The sequence below is a fragment of the Spea bombifrons genome, chromosome 11 (assembly GCF_027358695.1).
Source record: "Spea bombifrons isolate aSpeBom1 chromosome 11, aSpeBom1.2.pri, whole genome shotgun sequence".
Taxonomy (NCBI): domain Eukaryota; kingdom Metazoa; phylum Chordata; class Amphibia; order Anura; family Pelobatidae; genus Spea; species Spea bombifrons.
Window position 1 is genome coordinate 33,084,258 of NC_071097.1, and position 23,303 is coordinate 33,107,560.

At 35.8% G+C, this 23,303-nt stretch overlaps 5 protein-coding genes across 5 annotated transcripts; 4 read left to right on the plus strand and 1 right to left on the minus strand.

Moving 5' to 3' along the window:
- The first annotated feature begins 1,885 nt into the window (after nt 1–1,885).
- Nucleotides 1,886–2,839, plus strand: LOC128468286 (olfactory receptor 1019-like). Its single transcript, XM_053449975.1, has one exon. The coding sequence runs from the start codon at nt 1,886–1,888 to the stop codon at nt 2,837–2,839; it is 954 nt and encodes a 317-aa protein (XP_053305950.1).
- A 3,103-nt stretch (nt 2,840–5,942) lies between these two features.
- On the plus strand, nt 5,943–6,896 carry LOC128468288 (olfactory receptor 1019-like). Its single transcript, XM_053449976.1, has one exon. It carries the CDS (start codon nt 5,943–5,945, stop codon nt 6,894–6,896), a length of 954 nt encoding a protein of 317 aa, XP_053305951.1.
- A 3,006-nt stretch (nt 6,897–9,902) lies between these two features.
- Nucleotides 9,903–10,484, minus strand: LOC128468289 (olfactory receptor 1019-like). The gene has a single exon (XM_053449977.1). It carries the CDS (start codon nt 10,482–10,484, stop codon nt 9,903–9,905), a length of 582 nt encoding a protein of 193 aa, XP_053305952.1.
- A 5,495-nt stretch (nt 10,485–15,979) lies between these two features.
- Nucleotides 15,980–16,915, plus strand: LOC128468290 (olfactory receptor 1019-like). The gene has a single exon (XM_053449978.1). The coding sequence runs from the start codon at nt 15,980–15,982 to the stop codon at nt 16,913–16,915; it is 936 nt and encodes a 311-aa protein (XP_053305953.1).
- Nucleotides 16,916–20,710: 3,795 nt separating this feature from the next.
- LOC128468291 (olfactory receptor 1019-like) lies at nt 20,711–21,646 on the plus strand. Its single transcript, XM_053449980.1, has one exon. It carries the CDS (start codon nt 20,711–20,713, stop codon nt 21,644–21,646), a length of 936 nt encoding a protein of 311 aa, XP_053305955.1.
- The last annotated feature ends 1,657 nt before the right edge of the window (nt 21,647–23,303 follow it).

Consider the following 23,303-nt stretch of genomic DNA (forward strand, 5'->3'; position numbering starts at 1 on the left):
ACAGCAGATAAATGAGTTAATGTAGTGAGGGGAGAAGAGGTCAGTGGGTAGGGGGGCGCGTAATCAGAGGGAGGGTGAGGACAGGGAGGTGACTGTGCAGATACGTCATCTCTGATAGTTAGAATTTTATTATCGAAGAATGTGGCAAAGTCAGATGCATTAAGGTTAGTGGAAGAGGTAGTACATTATAAAAGGCCATCCGTGGCAATTATCTCTGGAAGAATGGCTGAGTTGGCCTTCCGTTATGGTTCAATCACTAAAGGTAACCTTCCCTGACTTACCAATGCTTTTTATAGGTTTGTCCACACTATTCTTAGACCTGACACTCACCAGGTTTGGCCTTTCAAAATGTAAGTTTGATAAAATGTTACCTTTTGTCCCGGTTTAGTAAATAATACTCAGTTCAGTATCAATGACATCATCAGGAGCCCAAAAAGTTCTTACCGCATTGCATGTAACTTAGTGTTTTGCTGATCATGTGTCTGTATTCCAAGTTTCAAAGATAACTCAGAATAATAATCTCAGTCTCCAGGTGGCAGTGCCTGCAGTTTGATCGCTCACTAAAAAGTTTTAGTAATCAAACTTTGTATTCTCGGGGGAAATTCACTTTACTTCTCGACTCTATAACAGAGCGGCAGTTTACTCAGAACCTCGCTGCTACCTGTAACAGATTCTGGAGCTCGAGGCGTCACAAATACTAATACCATCGAAGATCTCCACAACAGACTATTATAACAGGTACGGCCAGCATGTGGAAATAGTATTATTACATTTAACTTGTATTTTTTATGCCAACATGTATACTAAGAGGGACTTTGGGGGCTAAGCCAGCAGTCATCTAATGTCTGACGGCCGACGGCTGAATATGACAGACAGCGCTCTACGTTTTTTATGCTAACATAGAGTCTGACCAGGGATATCCAGCCAGGGGCCGCACGCTGCATCACCCCGACCTGCCGCTGGACCGGGTCTTAAGGCTCTGAACTGTGTGAGTGTATCTTCAAATGTGATATAAAGACATAATGTTCTCCTTTTTGTGCAATATTTGCACTGATATATTTCTTTTTAAATTGTGTGTATGAGCAGCAAAAAAATATTCATCAACAAATATCAGTATCTTTGTTTATTCACTTATTTCTTGTGCGCCCGCAATCACTTTTGCTTTGCTGTATTTTTTGCAGTGAGTAAAGAAAACTATTTAGTGGTATTGTACTGCATGGTATTAGATATATATATATATATATATATATATATATATAAGAATTCCATAAAGTTTACATGTATCTCTTGCTACAATTCATTAATAATCAAGAAGTTTTCTATGATTGCTTATATAAAATCAACAGAATTAAGTTATAAGAAAATAGTTTTTTTGACTACTATATTGTTATTACTACATTTAGTTTATGCAGTACTTTTCACAATAACGTTTAGAAGCAAAAGACATTAAGTCAGAATGTCTTGGGACAGTGTTTACAGAAAACATTTCTAAATTTAATTAAATGTATAGAATACTTAAAAAAGTCAACATTTAAAAAACTTACATCAAAGATTAATACTAAATATTTTTATTTGCTTATTATATTTTATGTCAACATAGTTATGGGAGCATGAACGTTTATTGATTTTATCATATTTAACTTTTATGAGGGAGTGAATTTAAATTCTCCTGGACGGCTCCCTTCATCACATAATTTTAAGTACAAAAAAATATTGCTTGATAAATTAATCTCCATATTTTTTATTCCAGAAAAAAAAGGATTATGTTTCCTTCTGGTATTTCAAATGAAGAGACTGCAGCGCTTAAAGTATTCATACAGTAAATTCATTTTATTTTTGTATTCAAATCAGTAAAATCACAATTTCAGTATTTCTTTTTTTTTTAATGAAAAATTCAATTTGTTTGGAAAATGAAATCAGTCAACACAACGTAACGTCATTTTCAATTCAAGGCTTGACAGATATTCCAGAACTTCAGTTCCCAATTTTTATAATATTTCTACTTGTCTTCTTGATTATTTTGATTGGAAATCTAACCATTTTCATTGTGATCATGTGTGATTCTAACCTCCACACACCCATGTATTTATTTTTAATGAACCTTTCACTAATTGACATCTCTAGCACCTCGAACATTATACCCAAACTGTTGAATGTGATGCTTACCCAAAATAAGGCCATTTCATTTGCAGGCTGTATAGCTCAGGTGTATATATTTACGTCTCTGACATGTACTGAAATTCTTCTGCTCGGAGCCATGGCGTATGACCGATATTTGGCAATCTGTCACCCCCTTCATTACTTTATTCTGATGAGTTTAAGGCAGACGGCTGCACTTGCAGTAACTGCATGGACCGTTGGCTTTTTGGACACAACTGGGCATGCTAGTCTTATATCTAGGCTGTCCTTTTGTGCCTCCCATCGAGTTGACCATATATTTTGTGATGTTAACTCATTATTGAAGATTTCCTGCAGTAATACATTTAATGTGGAAATGCTGAGTATTGTTGAAGGGGCAATATTGGGAGTTCCTACGTTCCTGTTTACTTTAATTTCCTATATTTTTATTATTTCCAACATTCTCAAAATAAAAACCACAGAAGGCCGACGTAAAGCGTTTTCTACCTGCGCCTCCCACCTGACCTGTGTTACGGTTTTTTATGTGACCGTGATGGGTTTGTATATGAGACCGACATCAAGCTATCAACCAAAGCAGGAAAAATATGTTGCTCTTTTATTTATTGTCTTAGTTCCAATGCTGAACCCGATTATTTATAGTCTAAAAAATCAGGATGTGAAAGATGCTTTAATGAAACTTAAGAACAAGATGACATGTTAAACCATCTAACCGTGCTTTGATTAATACCCAGGCAATTGTTTAACAATTATGAATAAACAAATATATAAAGCCTGACGTCACTTGTTTTGTGAGTAGTTCAATATGTAGCACAAAACTTATAGAACTTACAGAATTCGCTATCTTTTATTACTGCTCGACAGAGTCAGCTAAGATTTGAAGTAGAGTAATGCCAGGTTGATAATTTTATCATGAAGGGTTTATAAGATACAAAGTATCAGGAAAGACTAAGGGATCTTGATGACACATAGGGGGTCAATAGGCATATCATGGGGCACAGTGGCATATAGAGGGTTAAAAGGCATATCATGGGGCACAGTGGCATTTAGAGGGTTAAAAGGCATATCATGGGGCTCAGTGGCATATAGAGGGTTAAGAGGCATATCATGGGGCACAGTGGCATTTAGAGGGTTAACAGGCATATCATGGGGCACAGTGGCATATAGAGGGTATAAAGCATCTCTGGGGCAGATGTGCATAACTAGGTGGCAGGTTGGAAAATAAAAGGAAATAAAAATAAAATATTTTTCTCAATCATAGCTTTCATTTGAAAAAAATAGTTTACATGAATTAACATTTACTGGTAAAACTTTTTTCCTATAGGGTCGTCTTACATTCAGGCTTTTTCTTTTTTTCCTAAATTAATATTCAGATTTTGGGGGGTCGTCTTATAATCAGGGTCGTCTTATAATTTGTTATATAAATGTTATCTTTTCTCTTGGTAATAACCAATGCATAGATTTAGCAGTGAGTAAGTCATGAGTAACTTTAGTAAGGGCGGTCTCAGTAGAGTGTCCAGGGCAAAAACCAGATTGAAGAGGGTCAAGCAGGAAGTTGGACTCTAGAAACTTAGTTAATTGGATATAAACAATTCTTTCAAGAAGCTTGGAGGTGAAAGGAAGCAGAGAGATGGGACGGTAGTTGGAGAGAACAGTCGGGTCGAGGGAGGACTTTTTTAAGATAGGAGTAATGGTAGCATGCTTGAAGGACGATGGGACAGATCCAGTAGTGAGGGAGAGGTTGAAGATATGCGTTAGAGACAAGGGTAGATGAAAGAGACTGGGTGAGATGGGAAGGAACTGGGTCAAGGGGGCATGTGGTTGGACAGGAGGAAAGAAGAAGGGCGTGAACATCCTCTTCAGTGACAGCAGAGAAATAAGTTAATGTAGTGAGGGGAGAAGAGGTCAGTGGGTAGGGGAGCGCATAGTCAGAGGGAGGGTGAGGGCAGGGAGGTGACTGTGCAGATACGTCATCTCTGATAGAATTTTATTATTGAAGAATGTGGCAAAGTCAGATGCATTAAGGTTAGTGGAAGGGGTAGTACATTATAAAGGGCCATCCGTGGCAATTATCTCTGGAAGAATGGCTGAGTTGGCCTTCCGTTATGGTTCAATCACTAAAGGTAACCTTCCCTGACTTACCAATGCTTTTTCTAGGTTTGTCCACACTATTCTTGGACCTGACACTCACTGGGTTTGGCCTTTCAAAAAGTGAACTCAGTTTGATAAAATGTTACCTTTTGTCCCTGTTTAGTAAATAAAACTCAGTTCAGTATCAATGACATCATCAGGAGCCCAAAAAGTTCTTACCGCATTGCATGTAACTTAGTGTTTTGCTGATCATGTGTCTGTATTCCAAGTTTCAAAGATAACTCAGAATAATAATCTCAGTCTCCAGGTGGCAGTGCCTGCAGTTTGATCGCTCACTAAAAAGTTTTAGTAATCAAACTTTGTATTCTCCGGGGGAAATTCACTTTACTTCTCAACTGTATAACAGAGCGGCAGTTTACTGTTACTTCTCAGAACCTCTCTGCTACCTGCAACAGTTACCGGAGCTCGAGGCGTCACAAATACAAATACGATCGAAGATCTCTACAACAGACTATTATAACAGGTACGGCCAGCATGTGGAAATAGTATTATAACATTTAACTTGTATTTTTTATGCCAACATGTATACTAAGAGGGACTTTGGGGGCTAAGCCAGCAGTCATCTAATGTCCGACGGCCGACGGCTGAATATGACAGACAGCGCTCTACGTTTTTTATGCTAACATAGAGTCTGACCAGGGATATCCAGGCAGGGGCCGCACGCTGCATCACCCGATCTGCCGCTGGAGCCGGTCTTAAGGCTCTGAACTGTGTGAGTGTATCTTCAAATGTGATATAAAGACACAGTGTTCTCTTTGTTTATTCACTTATTTCTTGCACAATTTTGTGCGCCTGCAATCACTTTTGCGTTGCTGTATTTTTTGCAGTGAGTAAGGAAAACTATTTGGTGATATTGTACTGCATGGTATTAGATATTTTGTACTATATATATATATATATATATATATATATATAAAAGAATTCCAATTCACGGGTATAAGCACCTCTTGTACCCACCTTTTCCATAAAGTTTACATGTATCTCTTCCTACAATTCATGACTAATCAAGAAGAGGTTTTCTATGATTGCTTATGTAAAATCAACAGAATTAGGTTATAAGAAAATAGTTTTTTTGACTACTTTATTGTTATTATTACTACATTTAGTTTCTGCAGTACTTTTCATAGTAACGTTTAGAAGCAATATTTATTATTTAAATGTATGCTTAGAAAACAAAGCAAAAGACATTAACAATCAGAATGATTACAGAAAACATTTCTAAATTTAATTATATGTATAGAATACTTAAAAAAGGCAACATTTAAAAATCTTACAAAAAAGATTATTACTATAAAAAATTTTGCCATCAAAACGTGAATATTTTTATTTGCTTATTATATTTTAGTATATGTCAACATAGTTATGTGAGCATGAACATGTATTGATTTTATCATATTTCACTTTTATGGGGGAGTGAATTTAAATTCTCCTGAACGGCTCCCTTCATCACATCATTTTAAGCACAAAAAAATATTGCTTGATAAATTAATCTCCATATTTTTTATTCTAGAACAAAAGTGGATTATGTATTGGGTATTTCAAATGAAGCTGAAGAGACTCCTGCGCTTAAAGTATTCATACAGTAAATTCATTTTATTTTTGTATTCAAATCAGTAAAATCACAATTTCAGTATTTCTTAAGAGTTTTTTGGTTGATGAAAAATCCAGTTTGTTCGGAAAATGAAATCAGTCAACACAACGTAACGTCATTTTTAATTCAAGGCTTGACGGATATTCCAGAACTTCAGATCCCAATTTTTGTAATATTTCTACTTGTCTTCTTGATTATTTTGATTGGAAATCTAACCATTTTCATTGTGATCATGGGTGATTCTAACCTCCACACACCCATGTATTTATTTTTAATGAACCTTTCACTAATTGACATCTCTAGCACCTCGAACATTATACCCAAACTGTTGAATGTGATGCTTACACATAATAAGGCCATTTCATTTGCAGGATGTATAGCTCAGATGTATATATTTACGTCTCTGACATGTACTGAAATTCTTCTGCTCGGAGCCATGGCGTATGACCGATATTTGGCAATCTGTCACCCCCTTCATTACTTTATTCTGATGAGTTTAACGCAGACGGCGGCACTTGCAGTAACTGCGTGGACCGTTGGCTTTTTGGACACAACTGGGCATGCTACTCTTATATCTGGGCTGTCCTTTTGTGCCTCCCATCGAGTTGACCATATATTTTGTGATGTTACCCCATTATTGAAGATTTCCTGCAGTAATACATTCAATGTGGAAATGCTAAGTATTGTTGAAGGGGCTATATTGGTACTTCCTACATTCCTGTTTACTTTAATTTCCTATATTTTTATTATTTCCAACATTCTCAAAATAAAAACCACAGAAGGCCGACGTAAAGCGTTTTCTACCTGCGCCTCCCACCTGACCTGTGTTACGGTTTTTTATGTGACCGTGATGGGTTTGTATATGAGACCGACATCAAGCTATCAACCAAAGCAGGACAAATATTTTGCTCTCTTATTTATTGTCTTAGTTCCAATGCTGAACCCGATTATTTATAGTCTAAAAAATCAGGATGTGAAAGATGCTTTAATGAAACTTAGGACCAAGATGACATGTTAAAGCATCTAACCGTGCTTTGATTACTACCCAGGCAATTGTATAACAATTTTGAATAAACAAATATATAAAACCTGAAGTCACTTGTTTTGTGAGTAGTCCAATATGTAGCACAAAACTTATAGAACATACAGAATTCGCCAGGTTGATAATTTTATCATGAAGGGTTTTTAAGTATCAGGAAAGTCTAAGGGATCTTGATATGTCCAGCTTGAAGAAGAGAGATATGATAGAAACATCTGAATCCTCAAAGGGATTTAACAAAGTTCAGGAGGGAAGTTTATTTCAGAGGAGGAGAAATGTGAGAACACGATTCCAGCAACTGTGAAACCATGTCTATGCATATTGTTGGTTAAAACGAATGTGTGTGGCTGTAGGTGTCAGGGTTAAAATATGTGTATGCCAGTATACAGGGGTAGAATAAGTGTGTGTGAGGTCACAGTGTATAAGTTATATATTATTTTCATTTTTTGCATATCACAAGTGTTTTCAAATCTGATGTACATGTAGAGGGCCGGAGTGGCGATGGTCGTGTGGCCCTGGAGCTTTCTGACGGCTGGATATGCGCAGCCTATGATTAAGCATCAGAGGGCATGAAACATGTTAGGCACCGGGCCGGATCAAGAGCATCACGGGCCTGGTGCTGAGGAATTTAGAAATAAATAAAATAGACAGAACTCCTCTGCATCCGTGTGTACCGGATAAAAATGACATCGGTGCTCGGCAGATAATATAGGATAAAATCTTATGTGATGGGAGTGGGAGTAATCAGTACACTAAAAAAGTCATCATACACGGGACGCCTGAAGCCCATTGCTGGACATTAGTTATATAATAAGGGTCACTAAAAGGTCACGATAGTTAAGGCATAAAGTTTTGGCGGGCTAGGCTAGCTAAATCTAATTCTAGGTTACTGGGCAGGCAGTTAATTTAGCGCAGCTGATTGGTTTATCAGCTGTGCTGCAGCACGAGGTTTGATTGGGCATTCTGTGCGGCGGGAAAAATTAGCACAGCTGATTGGTGCAGTCAGCTGTGCTTACAGCGTGAGGCAACTGTAAAATAAATAAATAGCTGCGCGCAGGGAGATTAAATTCACCTCAAGAAAATCTTCAAGGAGCTGTTGCTGAGCAAGCGTGTCACCCCCCCTCCCTTTTGTTTTAAATGTAAGGTATGTAATATGTTATATTGTCGTAGTTTTATAAGGGGTAAAGGTCGCCTCTGTGTTGAGGTGGACAGAGGCTTGGTGTTACACAATCTGGCTGAGAAAGGGGCGGATTGTATTTGGTGTATTATATATAAGAAGTTATTTGGTTATTACGTTAAATGGTTTGTGTTGTTAATGCCTCTTATACCCTTTTAAATAAAGCTACGGCCAATTTTATCCAATTTACAATTCTGTGTCTGTGGTTATTTTATTGATTTGTTAGAGGTTAATATGTAACATGCAATGGACATGACACTGAATGATAACGGCTTCTGTTTCTCATTAGTCTGTTACTGCCTCTCATCCACTCATGTTATTTATTTCTATAGCACCAACAATTTACGCAGCGCTTAATACAATACATATATTCAGGGAGTATGACAAGACGAGAACTGACAGACTAAGACAAACCGATACATTAGGTAGAGAGATCCCTGCTCGCAAGCTTACAATCTTGAGGGTGTTTTCTGAGCTTTACTTATAGGCTCTTATAACTTTCTATTGAAGAACAACATAGACGTCACACAATATAACTCCATTTACATATCATTTTATACACTATTGTATTTTCCATAAATTGGTAATTTTTTATATTTCTATTACACATCAGTAGTCTCACGTTTCTGAGAGACACATTATCTTATATTTTTGAGGTGTGTGTGTTTATGAATGTAGAAAGGGATACCTTATACGTAGGTAGGCTTTCACACAACAAACGTGTCACTGCAGGAGAGCATCGCTACTTATGTAATGTCACAAATATCAAAGATTGGAAGAACAAAATTAACACTTAGATACAGTTTTAGCATATCCTACCGTGTCAGAATGAAACGTATTAGATCAATATAGAAAAGCAGTTGACAGATCTCGGTCATAAGTCTGATGACCTACATGTGTAGACCTGGACTGGCCATCTGGCTCCATTCTCAAACGCACGGTGGGCCGCTGGTTGGTATCACCTCATACCATGCCCACCTAAGCTAGCAGAAAACAGTAGTGAGCGGCTGCGCATATCCAGCTGTTGGCCGCACTGAAGTCCTCCAGAGGCCGACAGACGTAAAGCAGCAAAGCTCCACCGACTCTGCCCAACCCACACAATTAGCATAAATTAGCTCTGTCTAGTTTTATGGTGCAGATTATATCACCAAATTTACAGACTGAGTTGCCATTGCACCTAAAGAACTTGCCGCCATACCCACTGATTTACCTTTGGACGCTGCAAGTCTGAGCACTTTGACAAGGGCCAGATTGTGATGGCTGGATGACCGGTCAGAGCATCTCCAAAACTGCAGCTTTCGTGGGGTGTTCCCGGTCTGCAGTGACCTATCACAGGGATGGTCAGGTGCGTCGCTTACCAGGAGAACACACAAACTATATGGACAAAAGTTGGGACACCTGAGCTTTGCACTTACAGGGACTTTGACGACATCACATTCTAAATACATAGACATTAATATGTAGTTGGTTCTCCCCTTTGCAGCTATAACAGTTTCCGCTCTTCTGGGAAGGCTTTCCACAAAGTTTTGGGGAGTTTCTGTGGGAATTTTGCCCGTTCATCTAGTAGAGCGTTTGTGAGGTCAGGCGCTGATGTTGGACGAGACGCCCGGCTTGCAATCTCTGTTCCAGTTAATCCCAAACACATTCCACCATGTTTCCTCTGAAAAAAACCTTTCCTCCTGTACTTTGTTAGATCCCTTTAAGGATTCTCACATAAGAAGTGAATTCAGATTATATATATTTGTTTATTTACACTTGTTATACAAATGGTATCTGTCTTGGTAACAATCAATGCATGGTTAAATAGTTTAACATGTCATCTTGTTCCTAAATTTCATTAAAGCATCTTTCACATCCTGATTTTTCAGACTATAAATAATCGGGTTAAGCATTGGAACTAAGACAACGAATAAAAGAGCAAAAAATTTGTCCTGCTTTGGTTGATAGCTTGATGTCGGTCTCATATACAAACCCATCACGGTCACATAAAAAACCGTAACACAGGTCAGGTGGGAGGCGCAGGTAGAAAACGCTTTACGTCGGCCTTCTGTGGTTTTTATTTTCAGAATGTTGGAAATAATAAAAACATAGGAAATTAAAGTAAACAGGAACGTAGGAAATGCTAATATTGCCCCATCAACAATACTTAGCATTGCCACATTGAATGTCTCACTACAGGAAAGCTTCAATAATGGTGTAATATCACAAAATATATAGTCAACTAAATGAGAAGCACAAAAGGACAGTCCAGATATAAGAGCAGCATGCCCAGTAGGGACCAAAAAGCCAACGGTCCACGCAGTTACTGCAAGTGCAGCCGTCTGCCTTAAACTCATCAGAATAAAGTAATGAAGGGGGTGACAGATTGCCAAATATCGGTCATACGCCATGGCTCCGAGCAGAAGAATTTCAGTACATGTCAGAGACGTAAATATATACATCTGAGCTATACAGCCTGCAAATGAAATGGCCTTATTTTGGGTAAGCATCACATTCAACAGTTTGGGTATAATGTTCGAGGTGTTAGAGATGTCAATTAGTGAAAGTTTCATTAAGAATAAATACATGGGTGTGTGGAGGTTAGAATCACCCATGATCACAATGAAAATGGTTAGATTTCCAATCAAAATAATTAAGAAGAGAAGTAGAAATATTACAAAAATTGGGATCTGAAGTTCTGGAATATCCGTCAAGCCTTGAATTGAAAATGACGTTACGTTGTGTTGACTGATTTCATTTTCCAAACAAATTGGCTTTTTCATCAACCCCCAAAAATAGGAAATATTGACATTATGATTTTACTGGTTTGAATAGAAAAATAAAATGAATTTATACTGTAAATAAGTTTCAGCTTCATTTGAAATACATAATCCACTTCTGGAATAAAAAATATGGAGATTAATTTATCAAACAAAGAAACGATAACTAGGAATTCAATGGAGTTTTATGATTCAAGCCAAACCTGAGTAAATGGGTAAAATTATTTATTACTGCAAACTACCGGTAATTACTCATGCAGTTGGTTAAACCATATTGCTTCAGTAAAATCTAAAAATTACAACAATGTAGAAATTTACTGGATCTCAACATGTTTTATGTTTCATGGTGGTTCATGCATAGTACAATTCAATAAAAACAAATAATTTACTAACACGCATATATCGCCCTATATCTGGTTATCACATTCAATAATCAATAAATCGAATTACTAATGCTACAAGGGAGCCGTTCAGGAGAATTTAAATGGACTCCCCCATAAAAGTGAAATATGATAAAATCAATAAATATGCGTGCTCACATAAAATATAATACACTAAAATATAATAAGCAAAATAAAAATATGGTCATATTTTGATGGCAAAAAATATTAGTATTAATCTTTATTGTAAAATGTTTAAATGTTGGCTTTTTTAAAAATTCTATACATAATAATTGTTTTTTGGGCATTCATTTAAATAATAATAAGCTTCTAAACTTTACTTTGAAAAGTACTGCATAAACGTAATGTAGTATATAACAATATAGTAGTCAATTATTGTTATTGTTTATTTAGAATATTTCTTATAACTTAATTTATATAATTTATATAATTTATAATTTTACGTAAGCAATCATAGAAAAAATTTTCTTGGTTAGTAATGAATTGCAGCAAGAGACACATGTAAACTTTTTGGAAAAGGTGGGCACAAGAGGTGCTTGTATTTGTGAAATAGTCCTAATTCTTATACATAGTGCCAAACAAAATATTCAATACCATGCAGTACAATATCACTAAATAGTGTTTCCCATAACAACTTTAAAAAAATACAGCAATCCCGAAAGTGATTGTGGGCGCACAAAATTGTGGAAGAAATAAGTGAATAAAAAAAGAGATACTGATATTTGTTGCTGAATATTTTTTGCTGCTCATACACACAATTTAAAAAGAAATATATCAGTGCAAATATTGCAAAAAAAGGAGAACATTATGTCTTTATATCACATTTGAAGATACACTCACACAGTTTAAAGCCTTAAGGCCGGCTCCAGCGGCAGATCGGGTGATGCAGCGTGCGGCCCCTGGCTGGATATCCCTGGTCAGACTCTATGTTAGCATAAAAACGTAGAGCGCTGTCTGTCATATTCAGCCGTCGGCCGTCGGACATTAGACGACTGCTGGCTTAAAGTGCCAGCGCTGCCTTGTTATCCCCAGGCCGGCCCTGGCACCCAAAGTCACTTTTAGCCGACACGTTGGCATAAAAAATAGAAGTAAAATGTAATAATACTATTTCCACATGCTGGCCGTACCTGTTATAATAGTCTGTTGTGGAGATCTTCGATCGTATTTGTGACGCCTCGAGCTCCAGAATCTGTTCCAGGTAGCAGCGAGGTTCTGAGTAAACTGCTGCTCGCTTATAGAGTCGAGAAGTAAAGTGAATTTCCCCCGGAGAATACAAAGTTTGATTACTAAAACTTTTTAGTGATCTCTCAAACGGCAGGCACTGCCACCTGGAGACTGTGATTATCTTTGAAACTTGGAATACAGACACATGATCAGCAAAACACTAAGTTACATGCAATGCGGTAAGAACTTTGTAAGAATACTACTACTACTATGGGTTGATGTAATGTAATGTTACCCTGCTAATTGCGCCCCTGTAGGAATCACATAAAATGTTATCCATGTTAGCCATTGAGAAAACAGTAGAAAAGTATAGTTAAAATGATACCATTTATTGGCTGAGAGTTTGATTGCAAGCTTTGGAGACCAAGTTGTTAGGTCCTTTCCACACATCAGTGTGCACTCCTGGCCGCGTCCTGCAAGGGACGGCTCCGGAGCCGAGAAGTTCCCAGGTATGCTCATACCACGCTCGCCAAACACAGGATTTGGCTCTACGCCAACAATAAATTAAATGCTGGGCAACTAGAAGCCTGTGCAAAAAAGGGCATTTATTTTTGGCACTTACACGTTTTCTTTTTCCGGGTGGAAAGAAATGACGCCTTACCCGGGCCAGATTGACGTAGGGGCTGATGGGGCTGCAGCTCCAGGCCCCTACCTGGAAATAGGCCCAGACAGGGGTGGCCGGTCCAGGGACGCCCTGAGGTGGCGTATAAAGCCGCAGCAAAGGTTTTGTGTTATTTACTGTATCTGCATATTTTATTTAAAAGGATCAGTCACTAAAAGTGACTGCAGGTGCCCCGAGTATGATGACCTTTTTAGTGTAATGATGTACTCCCAATCCCATCACATAAGAGTCTATCTTATATTATATCTCAAGCACTGATGTCCTCTTTATCTGGTAAACATGGATGCCAAGGAGTTAAGATTCTGTCTATTTTATTTATTTCCATCAAAAGGTTCCAAAATCCTGAGCACCAGGCCCATGATGCTCTTAATCCGGCCTGTGTACACCGCACAGCACAAAACATCAATCAATTTAACACAAAATGAGGTTTAACAGATACCTCTAGTAAAGATACACCAACTTTTTACCTCATTTTGTGAAGCGTGGTTTACTTTTTCACGTCCAGTAAAGATACACCAACTTTTTACCTCATTTTGTGAAGCGTGGTTTACTTTTTCACGTCCAGTAAAGATACACCAACTTTTTACCTCATTTTGTGAAGCGTGGTTTACTTTTTCACGTCCAGTAAAGATACACCAACTTTTTACATCATTTTGTGAAGCGTGGTTTACTTTTTCACCTTGCATTGCTCAAAACTTGATTTTAACTGAACAGATACCATGGATGACCCATTACACATGTTTTACAAGTTTTAGCCTTTATTATTCTGTGCCATTATAGCTCATTGCCATTTCCCTCCCCATTATAGCCTCATACGCCACCTACAGGCTGCTTACAGAATACACGTTACAGTCCTCCCAGAACTTGACTAATAAGATCATAACACAAAAAAAGGTTTCCACAGTCCATGCATATTTTATATCAGTTTTATTCATGTCCGTTAGCAGGGGATAAGGGTGGGTGCAGCGCTACGTAAATTGTTGGGGCTATATAAATAAAAGATAATGATAATAATAATAATAATGTATATTAGATTTAATGGCCCCTTGTATAAGGTTGCCTTTATATCTATGTATGTATATATATATATATATATATATATATATATATAGATATAGATATATATATAGCATGTTTCCTCTAATTATTTAGAAAGTTTAGTTTATTTTTACTTTTGTTTTGTTAAGACTCGAGTCGCTTTTGCATTTTGCATTAATGAGCACTAAGTGGCCCCTAGTGAGTACTGGCATTACTTTCTTTGCATTAGTCTCTATCAAGCAAAGTTTATTTAGTAAACTTTTTTTTTGTTAAGTTGTTTCTCACACTATAAAAATCTGTTCTCTCCTACCAGAGGAGTCTGTACTCAAATCTGCCATCATCATTAGCACTGCTGTTATACTTTTGGAAATCATCTCTATGTTAAGAACATACATTAAGGTAATGTGTATTAATTCAGGATTTTTATGGAACGTTTAGACTTTCTTCTTTTAGGTTTGGGTTACGTAAAAACATGGAATAACCCGATGATATCCATTAGAATGTGTTTTTCCCCAATCTGTAATGTTTATCGTTTTGGACAACAGATCAAATGCATTTAAATATTTATTCCAATCCAAAATTCATAGCATTTTGAACAATTTACTCTATCACAAGTAATCTGATAGCAATTTCTATTTCATAAAATGCAATTTTACAATTATATAAAATTTAGAGATAGATCGGTCGATTATGTACCACTATTTTACCTAATTTTGTAAGCTTTTGTTACTCAATGACTAGGTTTATTAATTTAAAACCACCCATGCCTTAGATGGTGTATATATATATATATATATATATATATATATATATATATATATATATATATATATATTTATTTATTTATTTATTTATATATATATGGAAACTATACAGATATAAAATATTGACACAATACTTATTTATATTATTTAATCAACTTGTTCAGTTTGGAGCATCGACTGTATTTTCCACCCAAAATACATTCAATATACAGGAGTACATATTGCTAAAGATCCGATGAATTTTTACATTTATTTATATCAGGCGTATTAACTTTTTGTGGGGGTAAAAACATTAAAAATGAATTAGAAACTTCCATGACAAAATATTTAGTCAAATATGATTTTCAAGATTTTATTCTTAAAATGAATATATATATATATATATATATATATATATATATACGTATGGAAAGATTTAAAGTGTATCCAGAAATGATGGGAAATGTCTTATTTTTACACTTTAACATTCAGCATTATATATGGAATCCTTGTTGATGATCAAAAGGTGGGTTGTTGTTCTCAAAGACAATAGGATTTATGTAGTAAATTTATACCATTCATTTTCAACATTTGCATTAACTATTAATTTGCATGCTTTCTGTATGCACTTTTCTAGATTGGAAATATTTATTGAATCCATTTTTATATTTTTATGTAAAAGAAAAAAGATTTTTTTTTATCTCAAAAAATACCATCTACTGTAAAACATATGAATTTATTTCAGTAAAATGGGAGAGATAGATAGATAGATAGATAGATAGATAGATAGATAGATAGATAGATAGATAGAAAGATGGATAGATGGATGGATGGATGGATGGATGGATAGATAGATAGATAGATAGATAGATAGATAGATAGATAGATAGATGGATAGATAGATTTATATATAAATTGTATTTGCTTTTAGGTGCAAGTCAAGGTACATTATGTAAACTGGTGAATCTTTATAACTTTGCCATTGCTCATAAAAATACTTTTTTTTCAGGCTGTTTGACAGTTATTGTGAAACCATTAACGTCCCAGACAACCTTCTTCAAGATCAATATTATCTTGTTTAAGTCACCTTGCGGAAAAATGACATTTGAAAGGCAACCAAATCTAACAAGATTTACTATTCAAACCTTCACTGATGCCCCGGAACTCCAAATACCTATTTTCTTAATCTTTCTACTTGGCTATCTCATCATTATCCTTGGAAACCTCACTATTTTTGTTGTCATTGTAAGTGAAGCTAGTCTTCATACCCCTATGTATCTATTTTTGATGAAACTTTCACTTCTTGATATCTCCTGTGCGTCAAACATTCTACCCAACATGTTACATATGCTTCTGACACAACACAAGACAATTTCATTTGTAGGATGTATCACGCAGGTGTATTTCTTCATATCCCTGACCTTCACTGAACTCCTCTTGCTTGGGGCCATGGCGTATGACCGATACTTAGCAATATGTCACCCCCTTCATTACTTCATGCTGATGAGTTTCAGACACTGTGCGTTGCTGATAATGGCCGCTTTTACCATAGGCTTCATTGATCCAGTGGGACATGTTGTCCTTATATCTAAGTTGTACTTTTGTGCTTCCCATCTTATTGACCATTTTTTCTGTGACGTTTCACCCTTGCTGAAGCTCTCCTGCAGCGACACATCGCATGTAGAAATGTTAACGTTTGTGGAAGGGACATTCATTGTTTTCCCAGATTTCCTACTTACGTTAATCTCATATATATTCATTATTGCCACAATTCTGAAAATAAAATCTGCAGAAGGTCGGCAAAAAGCCTTCTCCACCTGCACCTCCCATCTGACCTGTGTTATTATGTTTTATGGAACTATCATGTGTTTGTACATGAGACCCACGTCAAGCTATTCTCCAAAACAAGACAAATTTTTTGCTCCTCTGTACGTTGTCTTGGTTCCGATGCTAAACCCAGTTATTTACAGTCTAAAAAATCAAGATGTTAAAGGTGCTCTAAAAAAACTGAAGAACAAGATAATATGTAAATAAAAAAATAGTAATTTATCACAAGATAAATAAATCAAAATAAATAATGTGATCAAGCATTTTTATTTATGTTTTTTTCTGTATTTAATTTAAATAGGCCAACATAAAAATAGATTTGAAGTTACATAAGCTTTTGAGGCCTCTGTGTTGTCCTCTTCAGCTGGACCTTTAGATGGTCCCAAAAGATTTTGTAAATTTACATATTTTTATGTTGGCCAAATAAAAGGTGTAAATTTGGACTGAAAACTCAATTTTGGTTTTAACTCTTGGGTTAATAAGACTATATATATTTTTCTAATTGTTATTCCACAGATCTATGCTTCACCAAACAATGATGGAAATCTTCTGAGTTAGCTCAATTCATGATGTGTTTTCACTAACCTGTGAGTTAGTATGACTGTATGGTCCCTGTATGGTTCCTTTATGTTATAAAAGCCAACCTTATCATAATCACTAAAAAATAAAGTTCTACGCATATTTACGAATAATTTCCTGTTGTCTTTTCATAAAATATTAATGTCTATGTCTTCAAAATGCTAGTACAATGGAGGCTGAATTCTTTTAGCTTATACAGAGAATATTAATGGAAATTACAGTTAAAACAGATATGTCACTGTTCAGGCCCATACTGGCCATCTAGGACACCGGGCAAGTGCTAGGACTTGTCATCGGCAGTATGGTGCTGACACTATTACAGTACACTAAATAAGCCTTGAGAAAATGATTGTAATAATATTATATTACAATTTTGCTTCAACATTTATTTTTCTAACTTCTTCATTGGTTCATAGGATTCAGTAAAAATATATTAGATATATTAGAATGAATGTACATGTTACTCGTGATTTATTTGCTCATAAAACTCTATCTTTTGAAGTTATCAAAATTAAAACTTTAATGACGCAAGCGTACCCATTTTTAAGGATTCAATGGATTGATCAGTGAATAACAAGGAATCTTAACATCATATAAATATTAAATTCCAATCGGAAAATAACAAAAATTAAAATATTATCAGTGTGTGGAAACCATGCTCTCACTGATAAGTTTAGAATGGGTAATGCCTGGTCCTCTAATTTTCCAACAGGATGACCACACCTGGGATACTTCAGCATTACAAAGAAGAAAAAAATCAGAATGAGAAAGATGCTTTAATGAAATTTAGGAACAAGATGACATGTTAACCTATCTAACTATGCATTGATTATTACCAAGACAAAGATGCCAATTGTATAACAAGTTTGAACAAATATATATATATATATATATATATATATATATATATATATATATATATATATATATATATATAATCTGAATGCACTTCTTATGTGAGCAGTCTAATTTGTTAATTTCTAACATTCAGTATCCTTTATTACTACTCGACAGAGTCAGCTAAGATTTTAAGAAGAGTAATGCTAGGTTAACACTTTTTATCAGGAAGGGTTTACACGATACAAATTATCAGGAAAGACTAAGGGATCTCAATATGTATGGCTTGGAGGAGAGAAGAGAGACACAGGTGGTAGAAACATTTGAATCCTTAAATGGATCTAAGTACAGGAGGGAAGTTTATTTCAGAGGAGACATGGTTGGATGTGTTTGGGATGAACTGGAAACACACGTCTCGTCCATCATCTGTGCCTGACCTCACAAATGATCAACTGGATGAATGGGCAAAGAATCCCACAGAAACTCCCCAAAATCTTGTGGAAAGCTGATCGGTCTATATATCTATATACATACTGTATATACTGTATACGTATACTGTATATATATATATATACACACATGGATGCGTCCGGGTGCCGCGTGTTCTCCAGGTAAGTGACGCAACCGGCCATCCTCGTGATGTAAAAGAAAATGTGATTCATCAGACCAGCCGCCTTCTTCCATCTCTCTGTGATCCAGTTCAGTTATTGTAAAAAGAGAGTCTTTGGGTGCAATGGCAAGTGACAGTGTGTGAACATAATAACTAGGCTTTTCCTTCCTTGGACCACTTTTGACCTCTGCAGACCAGGAACATCCCACAAAGGCTGCAGTTTTGGAGATGCTGACCAGTCGTCCAGCCATCACAATTTGGCCCTTGTCAAAGTTGCTCAGACTTGCAGGGTCCAAAGGTAAATCAGTGGGTGCAGTGGCGAGTTCTTTGGGTGCAATGGCAACTCAGTCTGTGAACTTGTTGATATAATCTGCACCATAATAACTAGGCATAGCTAATTTATGCTATTATGTGGGTTGGGCAGAGTGGGTGGAGCTTTGGGGCAGGGGTGTGGTAAATTTTCAAGTAAGTCATTGATAGCTGTACTGCAAAGTGTCCCTGCAATTGTTTTCAAATGTGGCCAACTATGCGTACGATGGAGTCTTTACAGTAGGAAAACTGAGTACATGGTCTGAACGGCCCTTATCTGCCATCTGCCCTGTTGCTTTAAGTCTGTCGGCCTCCGGATGACCAGTGCGGCCAACAGCTGGATATGCGCAGCCGCTCACTACTGTTTTCTGCTACCTTAGGTGTGTATAGTATGAGGTGATACCAACCAGCGGCCCACCATGCGTTTGCCGAGTGAGCCAGATGCCCAATCCATGTCTGCACATGTAAGTCATCAGACTCTGTCGACCAGTTTTCTATATTGATCTAATAAATTTCATTCTGACCCAGTAGGACATGCCAAAACGGTATCTAAGTTTTCATTCTGTTCTTCCCATCTTTGATATTTGTGATAATACATCATTATCTGCTGACAACAAAAGAAGTGACTGTCTTTCACTAGACCATTTCAATAACCATGTTCCAGTCACAAGTGACCTGTGTCCTGCACTGCTTCACCTGTTCTCTGGGTCAACACCCGAATCTTCTGGGTTGCATGAGCGGGTTCTTGACATGCTGCACCCCCCCGCCCATTTCCCCTTTACTTATTTCACTGAGTGAAATGCAAATCAATTTATAACTTATTTGAAATGCGTTATTCTGGATTTTTTTGTTGTTATTCTGTCTCTGACTGTCCAAATAAACCTACCATTAAAATTATAGACTGATCATGTCTTTGTCAGTGGGCAAACGTACAAAATCAGCAGTGTATTCACTTATATCTTTGGTATGTTTCCTTTAATTATTTTGAAAGTTTAGTTTATTTTTACTTTTGATTTGTTACGATCGGCCAAACTCGAGTAAAAAGGAGCTGTGGCCAAGTCACTTTTACATTTTGCATTAATGAGCACTAAGTGGCCCCTAGTGAGTACTGGCATTACTTTCTTTGCATTAGTCTCTATCAAGCAAAGTTTATTTAGTAAACTTTTTTTTTTTTTTTTTTGTTAAGTTGTTTCACACACTATAAAAATCTGTTCTCTCCTACCAGAGGAGTCTGTACTCAAATCTGCCATCATCATTAGCACTGCTGTTATACTTTTGGAAATCTTCTCTATGTTAAGAACATACATTAAGGTAATGTGTATTAATTCAGGATTTTTATGGAACGTTTAGAGTGTCTTCTTTTAGGTTTGGTTTACATAAAACATGGAATAACCCGATCATATCCATTAGAATGTTTTTTTTTCCAATCTGTAATGTGTATCGTTTTGGACAACAGATCAAATGCATTTAAATATTCATTCCAATCCAAAATTTATAGCATTTTGAACAATTTACTCTATCACAAGTATATTAAAAATTGAGATATATCGGTCGATTATGTACCACTATTTTACCTATTTTTTTGTAAGTAGATAGATAGATAGATAGATAGATAATGGATGGATGGATAGATAAATATTATCTTGTTTAAGTCACCTTGCAGAAAAATGACATTTGAAAGGCAACCAAATCTAACAAGATTTACTATTCAAACCTTTACTGATGCCCCGGAACTCCAAATACCTATTTTCTTAATCTTTCTACTTGGCTATCTCATCATTATCCTTGGAAACCTCACTATTTTTGTTGTCATTGTAAGTGAAGCTAGTCTTCATACCCCTATGTATCTATTTTTGATGAAACTTTCACTTCTTGATATCTCCTGTGCATCAAACATTCTACCCAACATGTTACATATGCTTCTGACGCAACACAAGACAATTTCTTTTGTAGGATGTATCACGCAGGTGTATTTCTTCATATCCCTGACCTGCACTGAAGTCCTCTTGCTTGGGGCCATGGCGTATGACCGATACTTAGCAATATGTCACCCCCTTCATTACTTCATGCTGATGAGTTTCAGACACTGTGCGTTGCTGATAATGGCCGCTTTTACCATAGGCTTCATTGATCCAATGGGACATGCCGTCTTTATATCTAAGTTGTACTTTTGTGCTTCCCATCTTATTGACCATTTTTTCTGTGACGTTTCACCCTTGCTGAAGCTCTCCTGCAGCGACACATCACGTGTAGAAATGTTAACGTTTGTGGAAGGGACATTCATTGTTTTCCCAAATTTCCTACTTACGTTAATCTCATATATATTCATTATCGCCACAATTCTGAAAATAAAATCTGCCGAAGGTCGGCAAAAAGCCTTCTCCACCTGCACCTCACATCTGACCTGTGTTATCATGTTTTATGGAACTATCTTGTGTTTGTACATGAGACCTACGTCAAGCTATTCCCCAAAACAAGACAAATTCTTTGCTCTTCTGTACGTTGTCTTGGTTCCGATGCTAAACCCAGTTATTTACAGTCTAAAAAATCAAGATGTTAAATGTGCTCTAAAAAAACTGAAGAACAAGATAATATGTAAATAATGTAAAAATAGTAATTTATCACAAGATAAATAAATCAAAATGAATAATGTGATGAAGCATTTTTAATTATGTTTTTTTTTCTGTATTTAATTTAAATAGGTAAGTTTTGGTAACATGTGGATAACACTATACAAGTTTTGAATGGCAGAAAGGAAGTTGTGAAATTGGTATTCCAATTAGTGTTCCAAATGATAGCTTTTATGAGGCCAACATAAAAAAAGATTCAAAGTTACGAGAGCCTTCGAGGCCTCTGTGTTGTCCTCTTCTTTACATCTTTTTATGTTGGCCAAATAAAAGGTATACATTTGGACTAAAAAGTCTTGGTTTAATAAGACTATATATATTTTTCTAATCGTTATTCCACAGATCTCTCAAACAATGATGTGAATCTTCTGAGCTAGCTCAATTCATGATGCGTTTTCACTAACCTGTGAGTTAGTATGACTGTTGGTCCCTATATGGTTCCTGTATGTTATAAAAGATATCCTAATCGCTAAATAATGTTATATGCAGATTTATGAATAATTTGGTTAACAAATGTTATTGTGCCATTTCTCATTTAATTCATGTTATTGTATAATTCCCTGTTGTGGAGCATTTTCATAAAATATTAATGTCTATGTCTTCAAAATGCTAGTACAATGGAGGCTGAATTCTTTTAGCTTATACAGAGAATATTAATGAAAATTGCAGTTAAAACAGATGTGTCACTGTTCAGGCCCATACTGGCCATCTAGGACACCGGGCAAGTGCTAGGTGAGCCATTGGCCTTAAAGTGCCAGGGCTACCTCGTCATCGGAAAAGGGGGAAAAGGGATTTAGGACAGTAAATGCATTAACCATAGTAATGTAGCTACATTTTGAAGCTTTCAATATCTAAAATATATATCTCTTCAACATTTTAGCAAACTATTATATTACAATTTTGCGTCAACATTTTTTTTCTAACTCCTTCATTGGTTCATAGGATTCAGTAAAAATATATTAGATATATTAGAATGAATGTACATGTTACTCGTGATTTATTTGCTCATAAAACTCTATCTTTTGAAGTTATCAAAATTAAAACTTTAATGATGCAAGCGTACCCATTTTTAAGGATTCAATGGATTGATCAGTGAATAACAAGGAATCTTAACATCATTTTTTCTAAGAAAATTAGTCAATTTCAAATAAAAATATTATCAGTGTGTGGCAAGCATGCTCTTAGAATGGAGGACCACACCTGGAATACTTCAACAAAACAAAGAGGAAAATAAAATTGGAATTCAGGAGTATTTCTAAAATTCTTGCAAAGACTTTATTGTAAGTCCAGATGGAGTAAAATAGTGCAACAAACAGAACAAGTGAAATTGCTTGATGCATTTCCACCTTAATGCTAAGTTTTAAGCTAATTAACCTATGTAACAATCAATCCTTATATGTTACCATAATTATATATATATATACATATATATATATATATTATTATTATAATATAAAATAAATATAAATATTATATATAATTATATTATATATATATATATATATATATATAATATATATATATAAAATAATTATATATATATAAAATCCAACAGGTTAAAATGGATTCAGATCCCTCCTTCCAATTAATATGTAATGTGGACAAAGTGACCTAATATTTCTCAATGGAGAGA